At 31.0% G+C, this 14,543-nt stretch overlaps 1 protein-coding gene across 2 annotated transcripts in view; it reads right to left on the bottom strand.

The window, feature by feature from the left end:
- tinc (transmembrane protein tincar) overlaps window positions 1-14,543 on the bottom strand; it is a 113,033-nt gene that overhangs the window by 51,971 nt on the left and 46,519 nt on the right. For both annotated transcript variants that reach the window (XM_040728026.2, XM_040728027.2), the window contains exon 2: window positions 3,325-3,842. In XM_040728026.2, the coding sequence (XP_040583960.1) occupies window positions 3,325-3,841 (517 nt within the window). In that variant the 5' untranslated portion in view covers window position 3,842. The remainder of the gene's footprint in view (window positions 1-3,324; window positions 3,843-14,543) is intronic.

Raw genomic sequence — 14,543 nt, 5'->3', positions numbered from 1 at the left:
GACTGACACAACACACATCAGAGGTATTTGTCGTAAATCAAGAATATCAGAGCTTTCAGATGCTTATGTAGTCACTTGAAATGAAATGCCCCATACCTTTAAAATTGAGATCTTTTCAGGCCTTTACAAATAGTCCATTTTGACCGATTTTTATTATTTTTTAATTTCATAGTTTTAACAAAAAAAAATATCATTAAAAGTTGGAAATTTGTCGAACATGAATAGATTTCTTAATCTATAGACAACAGAAAATCCCCTGGCGAACAAAAACTAACAGAGCCCCCCCAAATGGGGCACTCTAATGATTGTTGAGACTAGGCCCGAAACCCCCTTTTTTCGCTTTAGTCTTTCAAATTCCTTGTTTTTTTAAGACATGAGACCGGAGAAAGATTGATTATTTCGTGGATGGAGTTTTACTTCGATACCAGTCCATACAGAGACCCAACACTAACTCTTATGCGCATAAAACACAAATCAAAGCCATCGACACACAGATAAATTAAACCCACAAAGTAACTTTCTTTACTGCGTCAGAGTTTTGTTTGTTTACTCAGAGCAAACATGTAGGTCCTGGTGATATACATAAACAAATAACGGGGTACTGGGGAATGAATGGGTGACAAGAGATAAGAAATGAGAAAGGAATAAAACATAACCTTGGATGAATAATTCTCTCTTAAAACTAATAATAAAAAGGATACCTAATAAATCAATAGAATGTGCTTAAAATTAATCATTTAATAATAATGCTTGGATAACCACACGTAATAAAGAAGATAATTCAATATGATTTAATTAAAGAAAGGGAATTTGAATTACTAATAATAATTATTCTTCCTATCAAAGAATTCCTGGCATATAAAAAATAATAATGAATCCAATTATTATAATTATAACATGTCCTGTTTGATAATAATTTAGAAATAATAACACATGGGCTGAAAAGTCCCAGGATTCACACATAAAGGGGTGCTATATTTTTTAAATTTACCGAATTTTCAGTGAGTATCAACTTTCAAAGGACAGTTGTCAAAATTTCATGACAATCTGTTTGTTTGTGGTAGAGTTATTCTGCCAAGTGTGGCGCCACTTTTGTTATTTCCAAAAGAATGGATAAAAACAATTTCTTGTTTTAATTATACACTTCAAAATTTGTATGTTCCTCAACACTTTAAAACTACGGGCAATGCTTGGTACTACTCCTATTTAAGGATATATAGCTAGAAATTACTTTTGGGTATTAAAATACCAAGTTTTACCGAAGCCCGAAGCTCAATTACCCTTTGCCTCATCGATTTTTGGAAAAAAATTACCCAAAAACCCATCTGTAGTATGATTAAAAACAGTTTATCTAAGGAATGGATGTTTTTAGTTGACGTTTTGATTACCTTTTTACACGTTCTTACGTCATTTTTGGAAAGAGTATTGATATATTAAAAGGATTACTATGCATGAGTTGATGGACTTTTCACACGTGAAATCTTTTTGTTTATATATAAATAAACAGGAATGAATCTAATTTTGACTTTTTGAAGCTCTCCAAGGGAATAGTACTAAGTAATATAGAACATAATTATTTATGCACTCCTGTGTGTTCAATGTAAATAGCTTTAAAATGAAGAATTTCAATTACTAACTAATTACGATTAATTTACACAGTACATATGAAATAAATTCATGATTTTTTATTTAATGTTTGACCTCATTAGATGAATGTAGAACATTTGTTGAAAATGTAATCATTAACATTTTAAATTTATTTGTTGTGATACTTTTAAAAAATACTCAAACTAGGGATGCACAGATTAATCGGCAACCAATCTTACTTCGACAAATGCTGCGAGTTATGTTTTCTTGTGGTTTAGTTACCTTTGCTTTATGGATAACCTGTTGAGACCAGAAAATTCCAATAGCATTTAATAACGCTTTACAACCCCATACAGCCAAGAAAACCAAAAAAAAATATCGCTGACTTCTGGTCTGCTTCTATGTGGCCCTCCATCAGCCTTGACATCAACACACTGGACTTTACAGTTTTGAGCGTCTCACAAAAGAATCTTTACCGGGCCTCTCAACCAAATTTGGATTCACTCCGAGCTGCCATAATGTCAGTGTCTTAGACAATCTACACGACCTTCATCGCCGCCTAGAGATATCAATCTGTTCGCCAGAGTGTAAAGCTGTTATTGCGTGTGAAGGAGGCTTTGGATAAAAAATATAGCTACATATAGTATTCAAACATATTACAAGTTGATTTTGAGCTGTCTTTTCGTGATTTCATAAAAAACACGTAATCATGCTGCTGTATGTTTGGGGTGCCCACTCTGTTTGTTTTAAGATAATAAAAAATACTGTTCAGATTGCCAACTAAAATAAACTTGCTTAAGATTGACAAATCTAGTGATTAATACTCAAATGGCTACATAAGCAAATACAATAATGCATCACACAGGGGAACAATTAGAGGGGGGTGAAATTTTGTACAAATGAATTAAAGACAATAGTGGAATTTATATATGGAGTTGAAGATATGTGGATTTGATTTTGTGAGATACTCTACTCCAGGGCTGTCAGTGCTTGGGTGGGGGTTTCCCCCAAGATCTTTGGTTTTTACATTTCTTTTCGCGCTTTTTGTATATAATAAGCTCGCGAAGAACAATTACTACGTTATTTTATTTTAGTTCTGTAATTCAAGTGTATGAGCGCAGAATCCAAAATGGAACTCATTATTTCTCTCAGTCATCTGAATTCTGAAATATTTTGAATTATAATAATTCAGGACTATTACCGTTCAGAGTCATTTTTTACCCTTAAAACAATCCCCCAATTAAAAGTAGAATTAATAAAACTTATGTAAAAAACTTTTTCATATTAAAAAGTATTTTTATTGATTCTGTATCTTGTTCTGAACTCGAGATATTTCCATTTTCATGCTGAAAAACGGCACTCATCTTTAGATCCTTATAACTTATTCATAATACATAGGGAGGAGGAAAATTATAGCTTATATTATAGAAATAAATTCAATGTATAATTTAAAAAAAGATTTATTTAAAAAAAAAATGCAACTCCAAGGATTTTTGTTGCATCCTACTCTTGCAACAGCTAGGAAGTGACTAACTGAGAGACTGTGTAAGGCTTGGGTAGTGTTGTGATTGAGATTTTAGAATGTGTAAGTATGACTGTCATATACTGGGCCCGTTATAACCTTATAACATAGTATGTACTAGGAAATGAATGAATAATCGGCCGATTAATTGCGGACATTGCTTATCAGTATATCTCTAAATGAAACACATTCGTTCAAAGAAATTAATTTCTTACCTTTTGCAAGGAATCCAACATGAATCAGCTTTCCCTCAATGAAAATCTTGGGCAGTACAAAGCAAAAGGCAGAGACGAGATGAATAAAGGCAGAAGTGGGTCCTCCGTGATGCCATACATTACGTATGACCCCATTGGATCGACTCAGAATAGATGGAGGATCCATAGCACAGGATGAGAGCTCCATTCCCAACTTATAGCCATCATTTGCCAGATTCCCAATTTTAAACATAAAGGAGATAAAGTAAAAGGGCAAAAGGACCACTCCAGCCCCAACAAGGCCCACATACAAATTCAATTCCAGATAGGGCTGCTCCTTTTCAGGCCAGGGTAGAGCCACATAGATAAGGAATCGAGTGACACATTTATAGAGAATAAAGGATTGGAATATAACGACGAGGATCCCGTACCAAACGGACCATAAACTATTACAATGTACGTCACAGCAGCGCTTGCGGACGGAGGTTGCTCGTCCTGGCACACTTCGAGGTCCTTCTGAGCCGCTAGGACCAGGCATTCTGGAATTGAAATACAAAGATATATTATTTATTAGAGTCATAAGTTTGTCTTTTCAAAAAATGAAAATATGTGTTCGTTAAAAAGTTACAATGGATTTGAATTTAATGAAAGAAAGAATATGGGGAAGGGGGGAAAATGGAAAAAGTTTTGATCAATTATATATTTTATAAATAAAAAGTTTCATTTAAAAAAAAAATGGCTTTCTCTTTTAGTAGTAGTAGTAGTAGCAGTATTATCATTCTGAATTTCAACGTCATGATTCTTACAGTTACATGAAAACATCAGAGCATCATCATCAACTCTAGAAGAATCCTTGGAAAAAAGAGAAAAAAATCCCTCCCTTTTTCGTATTAGTCATAGTTTTTTTTATATATACATTGTACATAACAAAATATTCCCCTTTTCCAACCCTGCTTCCTTTCTCATTTCTTTCTTGTATTTACAGAAACCAAGAAAAGGGATTCCCCATTACGCACCTTGAATACTCAAAAAGTACAATGAGCTCATCCTTTAATATAAGGGATAAAGAAAATCCAAGAACTCATCCCCTGGTTTTCTTAGTATGTTGAACAACATAAAACTGCTCTAGGGAATATAGAGGTACTTATAAAACTTCACGTTTAGTATCGTGTTATATGCAAAAACAAACACTCAAAAATGCAAATTTTAATATTGTTTTTTAAGGCGAATGATCCAATTATTAGCATGATTATTTTGGGGTAAGATGTGCAACAATGCATGTATTCGTCAATTTAATAACTAACTGCAATAACAAGATTAATTACCCTTACTACATGCTAAATGAAATATTTGACACTTGCTCTCAATATTCTGTGTAATCATCATATTCGTTTTATGTTGAAGTCATAAGTGTAAGAGACGGAAGAGTCACAATTATGCACATTTATTAATATTTGGGTAATTAATTTGTTATATTTGTCCCAAAATTGAAATCTAAAAATATGTCATCAGAGAGTTTTCTTTAAAAAAAGTTTAATCAGATCAATGTTTTGTTTTTTTAAAGGTCAAATATTTTGTCAAAATTTATTTTATCCACCCAAAAATTATTATCCCACTAACACAAACATACCCAGTTGTCCATTTCCTCCGTTCCATTGATACGTCATGGCTATTTCATAATTTATTCTTTTTTGATAAATAAACAAAGTAAAAAGTTATTCTATACTTATTTCTAGAAGAACAGGAAAATAATTTCCTATTGATCCCTCGTCGTTTATATAATATATATGTATTGGGTATTTTATTATTTCCATCATGAAATTTTGGGTATCATACACAAATATTAATGTATTACTACTATTTTAATAAAGTATCACAAAGCAATATTAAAATACAGTACTATTTGGAATTTAACAATATGTAATTCATTTTAAAGATGGTGATGAAATAATATGAGAGTGATAGTCTGGGAGTGCTTAAGATATAAATGGCAGTTGGTATGAGTGACTTATTTCGCTAACTACCAAATAATTTCGGGCATTTTTTTGTTTCTTTTTGGAGGAGCGGTTGCGTGATACAAAACAAGTAAGGACGTGCTATGTCACTAGTTAAAGTACATCATAGATAGGGAAGAACCCTTGATGAACACACTTTACCCACTTTTCCTTGTTAATTTTATCATCAGTACGTTTTATGGGTACTACTTAATAAATTATTTTATTAATAGAAATTTAATTTCTCCTCCTCTTAAAATATATTGTATGTTACAGTCTTTCTTTGGATTAAGAGTAACATAAAAAAAATGATATAAATCATAATAGAAAAATCTCCTATCCTACTCCTATGTATTTTTAAGATTCAGCTGTTGATCTTTTACTAGTTATGCCCCTATTGGTGGCCTAAAGCTGGCTAGGTTGAACTCGAATTAGTTAATTTTGTTAAGCTATGTGCCATTCTCAATATTAAAATATAGAATAATTTAACAACTCAATATAATTGGATCATTGCTAAATAATGTTAGAGCTTTTCTCCTTCTCTTTTTGAGGGTTCTATATTTTTTTTAAATCCTCAGAGATCAAAATGATACCTCAAAAACATCAGCAACTTCTATTAATTTTATTGACACACACATATTTTCTACTTATTTTGCTCGATATCAGTATTCTGATCCTGGGATTGGTAAAACATAAATTAGGTCAGCTGTGAAAAATATCATACTATTAAGTAATTAATATTTGAGAAGAATTAGCCAATTACTATCTGATTTTGGGCTATTGTGTACAGACAAAACTATAAATCAAGGGACCATACGATGACCAAGTGCCCTATATATATACAAAGTAGTTGTGTTCACACGAAACTTTTATGTCCATCTAATGTGTTTAGGTGACATGACTCAGGAGCGTCAACAGGATTATATTTTGCCAAGGGTTTGGCTTTTGAGGTTATTCTGAAATCAATCCAATAATTAAATTTCAAATATTAAATTCTTCTTTTTTTTTTTTAATCAAAAATCCACAGCTATTCTCAAAAATCTACAGCAGTCCACAGAAAATTTTAAAAATTTAATTTATTTTTAGGAATAACAATTCAAAAATCTACAGTTGACACAAAAAAAATTAATTTGCTTTTGTGGGTAGGGGGGCTACAGCTCCTCGAGCCCCCTGCAGATACCCCTGAAACTATAACTAACAAAACTTCTTCCCTGAATTCACCCTGGAATTAACAAGGTGAATTTTGCAAAGGAAATAAAGCAACATATTTTGTTGGGGGAGGGATATTTCACGCTAACAAGGAATCTACCCCAACTAAACTAGAGGCGTTTTATTAATTGTTTTATGGATTTGGCGAGAGATAGTGTTGACATAATGGCAATATTTTCGTACTATTTTCTGTATTTTGGTACATTTTTTAATTTAAAAAAAAAAATATATATATATAGGTAATCAAAACTTTCATGCATTTACTGCGGGCACGCCGCCCGCAGGATTTTTTGTTAGGCGAGGTAGCTAGCTAAGATATTTGATAAACTTTTTTATTTAAAACAATATATTCTCGCTTATTTTACGGGGAGGGAGGTGTCAGAAAGGGATGTCCGACCCCTGGCCGTTTGCCAAACATTCTTTTTTATCAGGGTTTTGATCAAGTTATGCAGCGATTTAAAAAAAACAAGTCCGCCACAGATTGTCCTTGAAAAATCAGATTGGGCATAAATTTGAAATAAATGTATATTCAATAGTTTTATTTTATGAAGCCATTTTTCATGGAATTCAATTTAATAGGTTTTGTGTCCTATCAAACTATTTCAAGGGACAATGCGGCCCATTATATTGAAAGGTTGGACAACCCTAGGCTAGGTCATCAGAAGACTAGTTTCCTTTGTCGTAGTGGAGCTACAAGCGCCATTCTAATATTAGTTTAGTTTTGTACCGTTTACCTCATAAGTACCCACTATTGTACTGGTATACTGAACAACACATGTGTGGGACATCATCACTATGTCCCATGTGCAGTAGGTTTATTGTTTAACATATTGCCGCAATTAAATTTTGAATACAGCCTTCCTTTTAAAATCAGGGTGAAATAAATATTAAAGTAACTAATAAAATACATTACTTTTTTGTTCATTTGGTAGGTAGAGAGTTATACAGTGTAATTCTTTATTATTTAATTAAAATATGAACCTACATTGTAGCTTCTTAATTATTTTTTCCTTCCGTTTTAAAACTATTACGCATTTAATTTCCTCAAATATTTTTATGTTTTCCGTATGCAAAGGCCATGTGTTGTATTGTATGCTGTAACTCCCCGTACTTTTCTTTACGCTACAGTAAGTTTCTTTATTATTTATATATAGACTCATCTTCCCCACCTCATAAGAGTTGATGTTAAACTACATATCTATGTAATAACTCATAGTAATATGTAGTTATTTGTAATCCTTTACATAATATATTCGCTAATCATTTCATTTTCTATTCATTTTGATCTTCTTAAAGGATATTTCAAGACATGCTCGGATTGTATTTCGGAGCAGAAGAAGAATGTATATAATATGTATTCCATGTTTTTGTAGAGAACAATAATCTCAAATTACTTATTATATCGATGTATCCTTAAAAAAAGTGAATAAAACACTTTTAAACTTTTAATTTATTTTGAATATTATGTTAATACATGGAACATGCACTCTTTTGTTTCCCGATCTTTGTTTGATAAACTTTTATTTTTATGTGTTATTTTGTTGTGTTTTAGGTGTGAGTTCACCTTCAAATTGCATTTCATTCATAATTGAATAACCAATTGAAATATAGTTGTACTTGGGTAAACAAATAATAATAAATACCAAAGATAGGTGATAATGCTTACTTCAGAAGAAGAAGTTAACGCAACGACGACCTATTAAATAATAACAATAAAAAAGAAAAAGCACATGCAACAACCGTTTTTTTGAAAGGTAGTTTTTTCGTAACAATCTACTCAACTCTACAATTATTTCCTTAATAGTACCAGTCTAAAAATAATATTATTTACATTTTTTTCTCTTTTCAATATTATTATTGCTTTTTTGGGGGTTTAAAGATTTTGGATAAAGTGTTTCATGGCCCTAAAACATCTACAAAAATACCTATTTTCAAATTATTTCATGGTTTATATATAAATTTAAGTAATTCTTAACTGACATAATAATGTGATAAAATGAAGTGAAGATTAAAGTTTGAGCTCATACTTTTTTCTATTTCTGTATGATTTGTAGGTTTTTATTTATACTGAGCACCACGTGAAAGTCATTAAAAGTTTGTTCGTGGCAGGACTAATGAGCCTGTGCAATGATTTGTGGGATATAGAGAAATATTAATAATATTAATTGCTTAAAACTCCTTAAATACATGAATGTTTTTCCATTTTGTAATGGAAGAAAAAGTAAACAAAGAAGTAAAATGTGAAATGAATAGACTGTATTAACTTGCATTACGAGTGTTTTTTTTTTGACAGCGAGTGTCCATTTTTTATGACCGAAATGATTAAGTATTTGTAAAAAAAAAAAAACTGATAAATCTGACGAAATTTTTGTCTATTTTCTATTTTCTCATAATTTAACCCTTAAACCCCAGGAATAAGTATATTCATACAAAAGACCTAACATAGCTAGTTAGTCCATGTACAACTTTCTACATACCATAGCGAATTAGCTCAATTGAAGACAACCTATAATTTTTAAACTATAGATTCATTGTTGTAAAGACGTTCTATAATTGTATTAATGATCCTGTCTGGGATTTTATACAAGTTTTTTAGTTTTATGGCCATAAATGAACCAAAAAATTATGGAATTTGTATAATATATTAGTTGTCAAGATTTAAAAGAATTAACGTTTTTATCTCGTTCTTTTTTTTTTTTAATAAAAAAAATATTGTTGATTTTTTGTAAGAGGGGAAACACAGGTTGTAGTAGGGTTTCTCTCCCAGATTTTCTCGAGGCTTTTTCACCTATGGGAAATTCCCGGAAAATCTCACATTGAATCATTTTTGATTTAAGCTTCACTTGATTTTTATAATCAAATGCATATCTAGTTGACTTTTATCCTTGGATACATTTGTGTATTTCACAATTATACAATACCCAGCTACATCAAAAATTAGCTATTTCATCGCTTTCTTTGCAAGTCGGATCGGATAACGGAATTTTAAAAAAATGACAGCCACGAGTTCTTAAAAAAAACAACCTGTACATTATTAGTGATAATGATGAAATGAAAAAAATGAGATACTCCAATGTGTAACAATTATCATATTTTAACTGATTAGAAAAGGTTAAAAAACTGTCAAAAATCTGCCGATTTATTATATTCGTCAATATATTAATCAGGTTCTAAATGGTTTGACTTTTATTTATTTATTGAATAAATATTTATATAGTCCGACGGGATTAGAGAAAATGTGTTTGTTAACGAAGATTTTTATCATAACGATGACGATACGAACAAGTGATATATTTGTCAAGACGTTTTTAATTTATGTTCTTCACAAATTTAATTTATCGTGGCATTTTCACACCAACAAACAAGAAAATATTTTAAATCACAAAACCTCTTCATTTTGAGAGGATAATTGTTGATGTTGGAAGATTATAATATGCAATATTCTAAGCAATGAATTTTCCATTCATCCACTCCAAAAATTATAAATATTTTTTTCGTGTACACGTATGATAGAAATGTAATCCACCTTACTGCGTATATTCAGGCAAATCCAGACAAAATCAATCTGGATAACAGAAATATTCGCAACTTATTCTTAGGTACAAATCTTTTATTCGATATATTACTTTACATATTTTTATTCAATTAAAAAATATTGTATGATAAATTGTCCGATTGTTATTGTTCATATGCAATATATGTCATATAAGTAAATTAATCAGTGTTCTTTTCCAGAAAATATTTCTTTATTAATTAGATATATTCATTATTGATATATATGAACACAACACAGTATCCTGTAGTTCGATTACAACTGTACTGATATTTGCAGTTTTCCTCGCTTACGTCTCTCATTTCCTAGTGCTCTTATACGAACAGACCTTTGAGTGCCTCCACAAATTCTCCCTGTGGGTTGCTTCACCACAGCCAACCTCCTCTACTTCCAAAACATCCTGGATCATAACAAAGTAAAAATCTTAAATCACTACTCTTCCTTGATCTGAAGTAATGCTTATTCGTCCATCCATGAGTCTTTTCAAATATAAATAATCCATCTTGTCGAACGATAATTCATAACGGATATATTGCGGATATTAATTATTAGCACTCCGTCCATTCGATTGAATCACTGTCATGTTTGTTTATTATTTAATTTATTTAAAGTACTAAAACGATAAAAGATTCGAACTACATGCTACTGTGTTGTATTCATATATATCAATAATGAATATCCCTAAATAATAATATAAAAAATATTTTCTGTAAAAGAACACTAATTAATTTACATATATGACATATATTGCTTATGAATAATAACAATCGGGCAATTTATGATACAATTTTTTTAATTGAATTAAAATATGCAATCCTATATATTAATATAAAACTAATTAAATATTATGTTTTGGCCAAATGTCCGAAATAATCCTTCGGCAAATTACCCATTCTGCAAAAATATTTTCGGACAATTGTCCTAGAACCATATTTTTGGTATTTGCATGGCCCTTATATTTCTTATCTCAATTGTCTATTTAATTATGAGGTTGGAATAAAAGGTTCCTTCAATATAACATTGGGCTTGGCAATCCTACCGTTGCGGAAATTGAAAAAAAGAACGGTCAATCTTCTGGCCTAAGTAAAAAAAAGCGAATTTAATAATTAATTGTGCAGGAGACCAATATTCTTAGGTACTTTAAAAAATGGGATTTTTATAAGGGTAATATTTTTGGTGGAATAGATGGTGATTTTTTTGGGAGAATTTTCCTATATATTTTTTATTCTGATTTGACTGTATCTTTGTATACACCGCAATATAATGAATATAACGACTAAATGACAATAATAGTTCATGGACATTATTTATGAGGAGTAGTGGAATTTGCAATCCCGCAACTGTCTCGCTCTCTCTTTCTCTTTCCTCTCAATTAGCAAAATATAAATGATATATCATCAATTACTGCATAGTTTGTCTCAATTATATATATATATTTATATGTAAATAAAATTGTCTCTATGTATATACGTTCAACAAAGCAATTTATCTCATTTTCCTCAAAGACAAATTTGACTACATACAGAAGCCCGATTCTATCCCCCTCTCATCATCTTCAATTTCTCAATCTCTTGTATCAACAACTAAAAATAAAACATTACATTTATGTACATGTGGCCTGTCAACACAAAAACAATATAAAATGATTTTTCTCAAAATTGAGTCTATATTACATTTGTATTCTTCAAGGGCAAATTATCGTTAACTAATTATTCTGACTTATCATTTGAAAGTACTGATTTTTTTATCTTCTTCTTATAATATTCCTTTAATTGATCAGATGGAGTAGTACTTATTAAGTATAAGTAAACATTATAGTATTACAATTACTCCATCTGACCTAGATATCTTCTTTGAAGTCCATATGCATTTATTGTAAATTTCCTTCTCTAGGAATGTCTGGGGTGCGAACCTAATCAGTCCAAGAGCCTTAACACTAGCTCTTAGACTAGTCTAGGTACCCTCAAAAGCTTCTAAAGAGAATGAATCCTCCAGAGCGCGTTGTTCACTTAGCTACGTAGCTCCATGATGAAAATTACGATTAAAAACGCAAATTCAATATTTTATAATAAGGCATGGATCGTTTTTATTTGAAAGGGGCAATGTCGTGGCCAAATAAAGTCTAATAAATTCAATTAAGGTTTTAAACTAAGTTGTATGTACACTTTCATGTCATTCCATCAAAATGAATACATAGCCTATAATTGGGTAAAATATGCCTATGAAATATTCTCCTGTATGTATTTATGATGTAAAAAATTAACTGGAGATGTTTATCACGTCACCTTACAAAATAAAAATATATACTCATAATGACATATCTACACTGTATCTCTCAACCTTTATATTCTTCGCTATTAAGTGCAATTTGTAAGGCCTTCAAAGGATTAATCAGAATAATTGTATAATAGAAATTGTCAATAAGTGTTCGTTGAAGAATATAAACACAATCCCAACTTTTTTTCCTTTTGTATTCCAACACTAAAGGAAGATAGAATGACAAAAATAAAGGATTACTCATTATTTTGCATAAAATCACATTGATAAGACATTTTTCTAACCTTTAAAGAATATTTTTACTGTTTTATTTTATAAGGTCATCATCCCCTATGAAGAAAAAATATGTAATACGTAAGGACATTTTCATCTTTCTTTCTGTAAATATAAATTAAAAAGATGCACGCTATAGGTGGATCATCAAAACTTTTATTTTTGCTCCGTAGGGTGACTTTAGAAAAAAAAAACTTAATAAATATGATTATTAGGTGGTAAAAATGTCTACCGAAATTATGTTTGGGAAAATAACGAATAATGCTCCATTGGAGTATTTATTGACTAAATAAGTAATTTCTGCATTTTTTCAAACTTTGGCCAAGATGACCGACTTAAAAATGAAATTGTTGTAGAACAATGAACTTTTACATAGGCTATTTTCTTACCACATAACAAATTTTCCGCACTAGCCGTCATCGAATATCAAAAAAGTTCAAAAACAAACCACGCTAATGATGATATTTTGTCAAAGTACATACTCACAAAATACATCCATATAATATTCTATGTAAAAAAAAACGAAGGGGACGAACTCTTTCCCAAAAATGGCTCAATTTGCTTTTTAGTCTCTTTATTATAATGTTTGTTACCATTTATTGTGGATTTAACATATATATATTTAGATCCTATGTATGTAAAGGCCATTTGTCATGTAAATATATGCATTATTACACTCTAAAATGTTCGTACATTTATCCAAAATGACGACAAAACGTGATGTGATCAAATAGCTCCCCTTAAAAGGGATCTGTATGACGCTATGAAACAAATCTTTACTCATCCAAAACCACCAAAAAAAAAAGAGATTGAAGGTTATGAAGGGTTTACTCTGACTAAGCTTAATCATATATCATGTGTAATATCCATGTCATTGGTAGTGATTTAAGAGTTGTTTATTTGCATGTGTAGATAATAGAAGGGTCCCTCTCATTTTTCCGGGATTTCTCGGTATTTTATATCTATGCCAAATCCTGCATTGCTTATACTTTATCATGTAAGATTCATTTCATTATTACAATTATATGTATAGGCTGAGCAATATTAACTATCGTGGACTGTTAGTTACTTTTAGTTTTGACACTAATATAGGAAAGTTTAGTGATTATTTTTTGACACTCTGGTTGAGCCATCCTTTGTGCAAAAGTTGAGGTCACGAGGATTAAGGACATTGCGAAGTGCTTTGGGGGCATTGTTTTCAATGTAACCAAGTTGAAGAATGCTGGAGAAGACCTCCCCAGGAAAGCAAGAAATGAAGGGTACAATTGAAAGAGGGATCTGGAGTTCCTGTCCAACATGAAGAAGATCAAGGAGGACCCCACCATATCGATGAATCCCTCCCACACGAATTATCTATGGCTGCAAAGAAAATCATGAGGGCCTTGAAGAGCTACTTGGGATTCTGCTCAAACACAAGTACCCCACATTACCTTTTGACATAGGTCATGAAGGCCAGGAGGAAGCTCGAGAGTCAATGTTTGGTTGAACAACCTTTAATATACATATCGAGTTGACTTTTAACACGCAGGTCAGGCTCTATATTTCGACAATTATACTAACCTCAGCTCCACGAAAAATGAGCTCTTTCATCACTTACTATTTAAGTCTTTTTTTTTACTGTGGGTTGGATAAGATTACGGAATTGACAAAAGTGAGATCTGAAGGATCTAAAAATAAAAAAAACGCTGACCATAAGTTATTAAAATGAAGTCCAATAAATATCCAAAAATGTATTTATTCTTCAAAAAATATACGAATAAATACTTAAATTTCAAAAAAATACTTCCCGGGAAATGAGGAGCCCAAGTAGGTACATAGTATATTATACCTATTATGTAAATATATATGTTAAGTACAAGTTGGAATTTTGTACAAATAGTTAGATCATGCAGAGTTCCCTTTAAGACGTAATTTATGGCCTGAAGATTTCTCTT

This window comes from Lepeophtheirus salmonis, chromosome 2, assembly GCF_016086655.4.
Source record: "Lepeophtheirus salmonis chromosome 2, UVic_Lsal_1.4, whole genome shotgun sequence".
Taxonomy (NCBI): Eukaryota; Metazoa; Arthropoda; class Copepoda; order Siphonostomatoida; family Caligidae; genus Lepeophtheirus; species Lepeophtheirus salmonis.
The sequence above is the reverse complement of the archived record's forward strand: the minus strand, read 5'-3'. Positions and strand labels throughout refer to the sequence as shown.